The 12181-nt window shown below is 31.5% G+C and overlaps 1 protein-coding gene and 1 pseudogene across 2 annotated transcripts; one reads left to right on the top strand and one right to left on the bottom strand.

Moving 5' to 3' along the window:
- Positions 1 to 3453: 3453 nt before the first annotated feature.
- Positions 3454 to 5488, bottom strand: LOC107163131 (mitochondrial ornithine transporter 1-like). The gene has a single exon (XM_015510387.2). It carries the CDS (start codon positions 5305 to 5307, stop codon positions 4075 to 4077), a length of 1233 nt encoding a protein of 410 aa, XP_015365873.1. The 5' UTR covers positions 5308 to 5488; the 3' UTR covers positions 3454 to 4074.
- A 117-nt stretch (positions 5489 to 5605) lies between these two features.
- On the top strand, positions 5606 to 12177 carry LOC149060720 (uncharacterized; annotated as a pseudogene). The gene is made up of 10 exons (XR_016189881.1): positions 5606 to 6190; positions 6269 to 6389; positions 9989 to 10160; positions 10242 to 10451; positions 10543 to 10921; positions 10990 to 11199; positions 11362 to 11442; positions 11527 to 11808; positions 11889 to 11953; positions 12021 to 12177. The product of XR_016189881.1 is annotated as an uncharacterized LOC149060720 (transcript).
- The last annotated feature ends 4 nt before the right edge of the window (positions 12178 to 12181 follow it).

Genomic DNA, 12181 nt, shown 5'->3' with positions numbered 1-12181 from the left:
TAAAATAAATTCGAATGCACCTACATATTTTGGTTAATTCCTTGACATGAAATAATTATAAATTAAGGCATATTTTTCTTCGATAATAAATTTTTATATTATATGGTTTTATTTAATTTTTATAGAAGCGAAACAGAGCGCGAAGCGAGACGAGTGCCCTCCTTCGGTCTAAGCATTAATAGTATAAATAGTAGGAACTACGTTTGACTTATTAGGTACCATGTAAACATGCATCTACTACCTATTTATTAATGTTTTCTTTTTAATTTGGATTAGGTAATAAACTATAGATAGGTCGTATGTCGTGTGTGTAAATAAATGTACCTACCTATATACAGGGTGATTTTTTAAGCATGCTCGCCCCATTTTTATGCTTAAATTATGCATATATTCAAATTTTGATTTTTGGAATATTGAAGTGTAGTTAAAAGCGATATTTTTGAGTACTTAGATTTTTCACAACTTTTAAGGAGTATCCTGTAGCGATACCAACTTTGGTTTTTCAAATGACAATCTATATGTTTTAAAGCAAAATGTGATTCAGATAATTTTTCTGAAAATTTTGACATATTGCAATCAAAATTCGAACGAAAACTTCCAGAGTTATTCTACTTGAAATACTAAGGAATAAGGATAAAAGTCTAATACTTAAATGCCTACGTTGTAAATGGATACGATAATTATAATTCGGTATACAATATAAAAATAAAATATTTGTTAATAATCACTTCTTATTACTAAATGGCCAAATATTGCATCTGACAATTTTCAAAAGAAAAGAAAATATGAATAAAATAATATCCTTTTTATTTTATCCATGTTACCTATACCTTATAGGCAACGTTAATATTTGTATAGCATAGGTATACCTACTTATAATAAAATACCGAACAATAGTGTACAATAGCACAAATGCGAAATATGCTGTACGTGTATCCATTTACAACGTAGGCATTTAAGTATGACTTAGATTTTTATCCTTATTCCTTAGTATTTCAAGTAGAATAACTATGGAAGTTTTCGTTCGAATTTTGATTGCAATATGTCAAAATTTTCAGAAAAATTATCTGAATCACATTTTGCTTTAAAACATATAGGTTGTCATTTGAAAAACCAAAGTTGGTATCGCTACAGGATACTCCTTAAAAGTTGTGAAAAATCTAAGTACTCAAAAATATCGCCTTTAACTACACTTCAATATTCCAAAAATCAAAATTTGAATATATGCATAATTTAAGCATAAAAATGGGGCGAGCATGCTTAAAAAATCACCCTGTATAATGTAGGTATATTATATTTAGATTCTATATAACATATACGGACAGGAACAAATAATGCATTATGATATTAACGATTCCAATTTATTATTATTATTTTTTTTTTTGAGGGGGTGTTAAGTTTCATTTAACATTATTTTAAAATTTAAGTATCTACCAGTTAGAACTGGTTTTAACCTCTATTAACTATTTTAAAATATTTTTATCGAATAAAATACGTTAAAAAGAGAAGTCATACTAGCTCTGCTGTCTACACTTCACAGTAATGTTGAATGAATAAAAAAAAATTGAATTTGAATTACTTTTTTTTCCAAAATGCACTTTGACCTAAGTAGGTACTTAAAAATTAAAAATTGCTATCTACAAAACGAAGATAAGAATCAAACAAATACAGATATTTTTTTCGAAATTAAAATTGGACTTCTGGAGGTATACTTTTATTATTTTATTGATCTTTTTTTTTCCCCCCAGTTTTGAACCGACGACGCCGCGGGATTTAATTTATTGATCTAAATAAATTAAAAACGACCAAATTTTAATAGCCTTAATAAATGTATATATATTATGATTTTTATTTGAAAACTAATACAAACTACAATACAACATAGCGCCAATAATTAGGAAGTTACTTCATTTTCAAACTAAGTATAAATTATTATTTAATCATTTAAATATAATTGTATAGCTGTAAATTAATGTTATAGAGTCAGAGATCACAATGATGCAATAATGTGATTGCAAGTGAATATAATACATGTTCATGTAGCCATATACTGATATACTCATATCCTATAACTATTTCTCTCTACATTCATATATTATTTAAGTCCCAATCTTTATCTCACACATTATGTTTTTAATTTTCCATCTGGTTATTATTTATATTGATGAATAATGAAAAATTGTTGTGCACAACCCAAATTAATCATACATCATCTATATTCCTATAGGTAATAGGTATATATGTGGTATGTACTCTATATTATATAATATAAGCATACAATTTTCAATAAAAATAACTAATACACAAACTGTTTATAACATTTATATTTTATGTAATATATATTCATCAGCTCATGAGTGCATTTATAACTTCATGAGACTATCATACCAAAACTATAATAAAATTAATGGTTTCAAAAACATAACCACATCTAATTATGTTGATAATTGATATTATTATTTTAAATTAATAATTAAAGATGCCACACGACATTTAAAATGTGATAACTGTAATTATAATGTCTTTTTCTAAAATTTATAACTGGGTACATAGGAATAATAGATCATTTAAACCAGATTAGGATGATGTGGCCAACGACTTATTAGTGACACAGTTATGTACTAATATGTAAGGTTGAGTAAAGGCAAAAACACAACATTATAAGGCAGTCTACAAACTCTATTACATCAATGTATAAACATAGTAAACATACATACTATATATAAGTAATAATATTCCGTAAAAATAAATAACTATAAGAATATTTAATATTTGTCAGGGCTAGATGTTGATCGAGCAAAAAAAATCCTCCACATAAAAAATCCTTTAATTTACACAATGTATGAGTGATAATAACAATAACATCACCATATGAATACAAGTAAAATTAATATAACAGAAATTTATCAAATTAACAAATATAACTTATGGGCTTAAAAAAAAAATAATAAAAATGTACACAAAATAGTGATGGTAACAATATTAACTAAAATGACAAACAACAATAACAGTAACTGAGCAATATATGGAAGACATACAATATATGGAAGACATATTTATGATTTATATATTATTATAAAAGTATATTACCAATATTATACTATACATAATGCAATCCAATAGTAACAATTTTAAGGGGATTTGTATAGGCAATTTTTAAAATGATAATTTAGATTTCATTATAATTGATACTTGAATGTTAAGTAACAATAAAAATGAATTTTTTACATAACATCCCGTAAATACATTTTTACAAAACATAATTTTATATACTATCAGCAACAACCCGTAAATATGAGTTATTTTTTGTTTTAATAATCTGTGTTAATATTATTATATTAATATATTATTTTTAAATATCTGTGTTAATATTATTAGATTATTTTTAAATGTGATATTGCGTCAATGTTTAAAATGGGCATTTTTTCAGATGTAAAATAAAAAAATCTTCACTTGTTTATAGTAAAAAATTTATTAAAAACAAAGTAAATAATTTGAATGTTTTAAACAAACATAAATAAATATAATGTATCTATTATAATACAACTACTATACAGCTTACCAAGGGCAACGGCAGAAATATAAGCCACCCTCTGGGCACTCCTGTAGCTTACAAGTACTATCAATCTATTAGATTGTAATCATAAATTATTCGCTCAATCAAATTATTGGTAACTACTGTTGACTGCTATGGTACCTTAAAATATATTATATAAAGTAGAGATGATTTATAAATTGTATTAAAATCTAATAAATACCTATAATTTACTAGTAGTACCCCCTGTTTAAAAGTACACATAATTAATAAATTAACAACAAATCTATGGGGGTTTGTTGTGTTAAAGACTAGTGATGAAAATAACAAACTTAAGAATGAAATTTAACCATACTATGTATCTATTAAATATTTAAAAACCCGCTTCAAACATAACTCTAAATCAGTGTTGCCTCCAGGATATTATGTGTACATTGACAAATATGCATAGTTGAAAACACAAATAATTGATCTAACAATATATAGGTTATTCATAGCATAACGTTACCAAACAAGTAAGAATACATGAAAAAACAATCTCATAGCCCGTAACCCGACATCAACGTCTTGGTACGCTCTACAGTCCAGAACATGACAGCTGATGCAGGAACAGTACGCAGTAAGGTGGGCGCAAGGCCGCGATACAAGGCCAGTGGGCCTTCTTTGCGCACAGACATTGCCATGGCTTTCAGGAAACCGCCACTTGAACTTTCGACTACACCACCGTCGCCACCAGCTGCTTGAATTCGAGATTTGATTGCATCCACCGGATACACGACCAGCCAGAGGCAAGCACCTGCCGCTGCGCCCGCCGTCATTGTTACCCAAGCTGGGTCCTCCTGGTGTTCCGCCAGCAATGTCGTTGAGGTTGCCAAAGAACCGTGATGCCAATCGTTCAAATAGGTGCGGCTTGCCTCATACGCTAGAAAGAACACATAGTAGCCGGGCATTTCGCGTGCTACTGTCGAGCCTAATCCCCGGTACATCCCTCGCAGACCCCCCTCAGTGGTCCACACTCGAGCCACAACTTGTAGTGTACCAGCCGCGGCGTTCTGCCGACGTCCTGCTGTGGTAGTGCAGTTGGCCCTGTCCAGATCGGCCGCCTGCAGACGGACTTTTATTAGCTCGGTGGGACATAGAGCGAACGCCGAGCAAAGCGACGCCAAACTGCCAGCCGTAGCCATGCCCGCGGGTCCCAGTTTTTTTTCTACGTCCACGACGGCAGTTCCGGTACCTGCTCCACCGAACAGATCTAATGCGAACGCCACCAACCGCTGGCAAGGACCATATGCCGCGAAAAGTACTCCGTTTTCGGCTACGTTGGCCAGTAGTGCGGGAGCCGTGCCGGCATACATGAGCCGGGCCATGCGTCCAGCCGCGGCTGCTTTGCTGGCTGGCTGACTGGTGGCCGTCAACGGGCACGCCTCGACGACGGCGGCTGCTGCGTTGTTCGTCAGTCGCCGAATATGGGGTGCCGGAGTCACCAGGGCTTGACGCCACATGTCGCGCACACAACCCCACATCGATACGCCACCACCACCGCCACCACTAGACGTCACAGCCTGAGTGGCCGTGGACAGTTGCATGCGCACTTTGACTGTGTCCAATGGTTGGCCCACGTACACGAGAGCAACGGCGCCGGCGCACCCGCTGACAAGACCAACCAGTGGCGAAGTCGTCGTCATCTTGTCCACCGGCTTATGCGTCGTCAGAAATTCGTCAGCAGCGGTGGCGACCGTAGTAGCACTACCAGTGACGACGGCCGCCGACATATTATTCGGTCGCGTTTTTCTCGCGGCCAACAGATCTCACCGTTTCGGCGACGGTGCCGGACAGACGATCTCGGTAGGTCTGGCGACCGTGTCGTAGCAGTCCACTAGTCCGCGACTGCCGCAAGCAAACGATTAACGTGCGCACAGATGGACCAGCAGCGATAGCCTCCCGCCGTTTGTTCGAATAATAGCGACGACTATCGCTAAACGCATACGAGATAGATACGCGCAGAATAAACGTGATAACCGATAACGTTATCGCTATTCACCCGGTCACCGGGTGGGTACCATTAATTCGTCGTGTCGGTGGTCTCGTGTTCGCGTTAAGCCGTTATTCGTTAAGCGTGCGGCTATCAACTGTTCGTGTGCATAGATTTTACAATGCTGAGAGTACTTGCACGTAATCGAACAGTGAACGATGTTTTAGGCGCTGACACATATTATGTGTGTGACAACATCCGGAGATTTATGTCGATATCCAGATGACCGTCGCACAAATAATTAATCGATTGACGATAAGATATTAAAAAAACCGTCAAGTTTTGAACTTTTTAGGCACTCAGTAGTCTTGTCTTTCGCCAGCATGCCCGTGTCCGTGAGCAGCTATGGCACCGTGCTCGTAAGTCGTACGTCGTTGATAAAACATTACGGTAATCTCCATAGATAATAAAGAATTATATTATATTATTATATTATCTTTATTATCTATGGTTATCTCGGCTCGATGGGGTCTGATAACGTCGTCGGTGGCTGTGACGGTTACTACCAAAACCTCGGTAGTTTTCTGACGAACTGTATATCGGCAGTTGTCAAAAAATGTATAAGAGATTTTTTCTGATTCAATTTGAACATTTGAAGTGTTGCCTACGTTAAATAATAAAATGTTTGTACAGTCATAATCAAAAAAGAAAAAGTACCTATCATTAATGTTAATTAATATTTTATGTATTGATTTTTCTAGTACGTCGATATTCTTATGAAAAAAAAACCGTTTTTGATTTTCATATACTTATCATGTTAACATCACAAAATGGAATTCGAAAATCATTTTTTGTTTCATCATGATTATTGTATATCACCAGGTAAGAATTTATATTGTACTAGAATTTAAGAAATAACATTCTCTCTATGATTTGTAGTTGTAATGATTTTATTTTTTTTTAATAGAAAAAAACATTAAATTTTTGTTGCTGACCTAATGCACTGTACATTTGTACATTGATCTATTTATTAGAATATAATACATTCAAACAAATCATATTGATGATAGATTGGTTTTTGGGCAATATATAATTTAACGATACGCAATATATTAAAATATGCTAATAAAATAACAAATATACAATACAAACTACAAACATTTGCTAACTACTGAAAATAAAACATTAAAAATAGGAACATGCAATACAAGCTATAAAAAATGTATTATCATTATCTGTGAATTAATTTACATAATAATTATATGCTTAATTTTTTAAGATTACCATTTGGGCCATTATTCTCGGGTTGCTACTATTGCTACGATAATCTACTGTCACAATATAGTAATGTTCCGATCATATTACTCCGAACGTGAAATGTTACGAATACAATTAATCCGATATTATACTATTACGGTAAAAGGAATAAGGCTATATTAATCACTACCTATTTTTATATTAAACTGTAGTTTGTCAGCCAATGGTATATTAATTACCTATAACCTATAGGTTATATATATATCTATATTTTATCATAGTAGTCAGTGAGAGTGAGACAGTTAAAGATGTTTTAATAAATAAATACTAATACTAATACTTATTTACTAAATAAATAGATTTATATTGCCAATACTCAATAGTAATATTGATTATAAATTTAATATTAGTATTAATAAATAATAATAAATGGAAATATAATATAGTAATAATTATATTATTAGTTATAATATTGCTATATAGTATATCATGATGGTTATGGTGTATGGTATAATTTTTTTTTCAAAAACTATGCGTTTATTATAATATTACTACAATATTTGATTATGATCAGGGTTCAGCACTAAAAGAATTTATACATATATATCATGGATGTAGTAAAACATAGTATAGTGATATAAATATTAAATATACGTTTTATAGTATGGAGAATTCAAATATAAAACTTTATTTTACTTGTATTTTATATTTTTAATTGTTTTGTTGTATTGATGACTGACACATGTTCAACGATTTTTAACAATTTATAGAATACCTAGATAATATAATTGTTCAAAATGTATTACCTAATTAAAATATTGAACGATTAATTACAAAACTTTGTTTTAAGCAAAATTTGTGCTAATTTGAAATAAAATATCGATAAAAAAAATAATTGTGCTAATTAATTTCTTACATCTTTTGGAATGAATGACAAAACTTATGCCTATTAAAATATTAAATTTTCAAATCTTAGCTTTTATAAGATTTTATGATATTTTTTTTTCAGATAATATGTTGCTCACGTAATTATATTCAGATAATTAAAATTAAGAAATTAATTTATATATAATAGCACTATATAATAGTACATAACGTCTTATTATAGTAGTAAATCATATTAAAAATCTACGAAATCTAAAACTACGAATTTAATTGAATTTTAGATTGTTTTAGGAGAAAACTTTATTGTAACGACGTCACATTGATATGGATAATTCAAGATACCTACCTAGTAATCATAATCTATACAGATTAATAATCCATTATTTTCAGATTATCGAGAAGACATTTTGAGTGACAATCGTATAGAAATATTATTGGGGCTTAGCCCTTAGATTATTAGTAGATTAAGGGGGAGAAATAAACTTGTTAATATTTAGACTCACCTAAAACCATCTATACTCCGTCATTTCAGAGTCATTCGTCTTAGTTGAAGTTTGATTTGTTCAGTCTATGCAAACGTATATATTAACGTATATTAACTTATATTACTTGTGTTTAGTAATTTTAATTTTCTTTCAATATTTGTTTAATTTTTTTTTTTTTTTTTTGAAAATCATTTTCCATAAATTTCCAGTATGACAGGTAAGTGACAGATGTAGGCAATAGTCAAAAATATGTGGCCGTAACTGATATAACTATAAATTAATTTCTAAAAAGTGTAATGTAAATTATTTAAATTTTTAGAGAATCAAACAAATGTTAAATACCTTTAAGTTTAAGGGGTCGCTACACCAGCATTTGTTTTCTCTGTCTATGTCCCACATAATATATATAGGTAGGGACAAAGATACTCCGTATTTCCATGATTATGACTCTAGTTCAGTTTAGGGTAAAAGCACCTAATACCTATTATATATTTTATAAAGAAGAGTATTTCCCGTGCATTGGCCCGATAGATTTTTAATATTTACATTTTTTATTACTATATAAGCATGTTTGAATTTAAAATAATTTCGATTATTTTTAACCATTAATAATTTATTCAAAATTTTAAATATTAAAAATATATCCGGTCAATGCATAGGAAATATTCTTCTTTATAAAATATATAATACGTGCTTTTGTCTTAAACTGAACCAATGAGTCGTAATCATGGAAATACTGAGTATCTTTGTTCCTATATTATGTGGGAGATAGACAGAGAAACCAAATGCTGGTGTAGCGACCCCTTAAAAGATGTAGTACCCGTTGTGTTGTATCCATCTTACACACATGGGACATGGCAAATGTTCGTTCACCAGTTTCACAAATTATAAAATTCAAAATTAACAGCACGATATTGAAACTGGTGAACGAAAATTTGCTATGTCGCACGTGTGTAAAACGGAGACAACATATGGGTCTACGTCCTATTAAGATAAATATTTTTTTTTTTTTTTTTGAAATACGTTGTCCATAAAAATATAATTCCCCGATTTCATATACATCACTCATTCATTTTTTAATAATTACAATAATAAAAAAAATTGAGCTTTTATTGAGTTACATTCAGCACCTGATTTACCAATTCATAAGCCCAGTATAATTTACAATTTTGGGCCCCAAATTGTCCATTTCTATTTATTTCAATGCCAAAATAAAATTTAAGCATAATAAATTTTTAAATTAATTGTAAATATAATTAGTTACTTATAAATGAGTAATTGGATCATGGATCATAGAATACAATTTTATAGTCAAAAATATGATTATTTAGTATACAAGAACGCTTAACACTTTAACTGTGTCTAATTAATGTTTAATACGTATTCAAGTAAGTAGGTATACATATTAAAAAGTAAACGGTTTTTTTTTTTAAATAAAAATTAGTATCAGCTTTAAGGCCGTCGTTAAAAGCCATTATACTTTATAAACCCACTGTATAAAAAGATATACAATTTATTGTAATACTAAATACCTGAAGTTGGTGGACCTCTCTTTATGAGTGGTCCCAGTGCTATTTGTCCTTGCTTAAATATGGCACTGGTTACATTATGTAGCTTACAATTTGATAAATTTTATTAAATTTACATCTAATTACAATATTTTTTGTGAACTTAGTAATTAATAATAACTACTAAATACAAATCCAAAATAAATTTTATAAATATTAGTTGGTATTTTAATGAAAAATAAACAAAACTCAATATAATATTATAAATAAAATACATTTTTATGACTAAATAAACATTATTGGGTTAGTTTTTTTTACATTAATTAAATTGTAAAATTCAACTTAGATGAACGTAATGAAAGATCGAGGTCGAGGTCACCAATCGGTAGTAACGAAGACACCGCATTTTATGAGGAAGGGGCTTCATCTAGAAGAATTCCGGGGATCAGAGGAACCATGGTATATGCTGATGCACGAGGATATACGTATGTTCAAAACCGTGTATCAACAAATCGACGGTAAGTACTAAAAGAATATGATATATCTGCAATAAAATAAATAATTAGAACTATTAATAAAAGTAAAATAAAATTATATAGACAGCTTCGATGCTTACGTTATGAACAAGGGTGTAGATCAACAGCTTCAATGTCGTTACAGCCAGATAATGCACCAATTGTGGTGTATCATCAACACAATCATCACCAAGGGCATGATATTGAAATTGGTGCATTCTTGGAAACGCTGAGGCAACGGGGTTCAGCAGAGGGAACATCGGCTAGAACAATCTTCGAAGAGCAAGCTAGAATGTAGACTTATATTTTATAATATTTATGTTTAAAAATTTAATTTATAACTGTGAATACATAATATATACTAGCTATTTTTTTCTGTTTTTAGATTTCCGAATGCAGCTATGGAGGTACAAACTGAACAAGCACTAAGAGTTATACGCTATGTCCGTCGTCGCTCCAGTCCGCCTATTCCTGAGAACCTGAGAGCCATGGGAGACACAATACAATCGATGACATGGCGAAATCAGTTATTGTATTGTATCGATGACGAAGCTCCATTTTTTAATGGCAATTTGGAATACATAGAAAACGGAGAGATTACTTTTGGAGGATTGTTATTTGTAAATTTACAATTTTTACAGAGGTTCAAACCATATATTTATGAATCAAGAGTGCTAGCTGTTGATGGGACTTTTGGAGTCATACCAAGAACTCCTGGGGATGTTCAACAGTTAGTAACAATTCATGTAGTCTTGGATAATATCGTAAGTGATCTGTTGACTGTTAATATTACATTTGTTTATAATATTTTTAAATACTATTGTATTTTTAGTTAGTTCCTGTGGTATATGCTCTCCTAAATCGCCGAACAGAGAGTGTATACATCAGGCTTTGGCAGTTCATAAAAATTGATTTTCCTCAGGGTATATTTCACTGGGAAAATATAACCATTATAGCCGACTTTGAAACAGCCATGCGCAACGCTGTTCAAAGGGTAATTCCTGAATGTCAGATGGTCGGTTGCTGGTTTCATTATAGTCAGGTACTAATTTGACATCTGTTATAATGTATTCAATCCTGAATAAAAAAATAATGTAATATCCTTATCCTTTTATTTTAACTGCATGTAACATAATATTCAAACACTTAATAATGTGATCTTTAGACTGTCAGACTTTATTTTAACATAAATTATTGTCCATAGAGCATTGTATGATTCATTCAGACACACAATATGTCCAGATTAACTATGAGCAATCATGATGTTGCTACAATAGTGAGAATGGTAATATTATATCACAAATAGGTTTCACCGACATATAAATTGATATTATAATGATAATTTGCTTTTACATGTTTTTAATAATAGATCATAGCTCTACCACATTTGCCAGCCCAGCAAGTCCCAGAATTTCCTGAAGAATTTTATATTCTGGGAGGATTTTTGGCAATAACAAACTTTGCTACACGAATGGGCATATTAGACCTTGTGGCTGAATTTTTAAACTATGTTTGTAACTATTGGATAAACATCATCCGTCCAGAAGGATTTACAGCTTATGGATTAAATATACGAACAAATAATTACGTAGCATCCATAGCATGTTAGGGTCAACTATTGGTCGCCACCCGCCTGTATGGACTTTCTACGGTAAAATCTTAATTAAATAACAGATATTAAACATGTAAACATTATAACAATTAAAATGATTCTGTACCAATTATTTGTAGATTGATTGCGTTCTATTGAAGCCAGAGTGAGAAGGGAAACTTGGCAGATCATTAGCGGTCAAAGAGTAAGATAATTTATTTTGCTTGTTACAACTTGATAATACTTTTATGATGTGTAATATGTAAATCTAGGTTTGAAGATCTATTGTTACATCCAGAGATGTCAACAATCGGATTTTGGCTGATGCTTTGAACAGCTTGCGTAGTGGCAGATATGACTTACTGGCCTACCTAAGGCGAGTAGCTTACTCAGCGAGAGGCTATTTGGATCGAGAAATAGGCCCATTACCTAA

Source organism: Diuraphis noxia, unplaced genomic scaffold (assembly GCF_037042655.1).
Source record: "Diuraphis noxia isolate RWA-SAM2 unplaced genomic scaffold, SU_Dnox_SAM2 contig0001, whole genome shotgun sequence".
Lineage (NCBI taxonomy): Eukaryota > Metazoa > Arthropoda > Insecta > Hemiptera > Aphididae > Diuraphis > Diuraphis noxia.
This window is presented reverse-complemented; position numbering and strand designations above follow the sequence as displayed.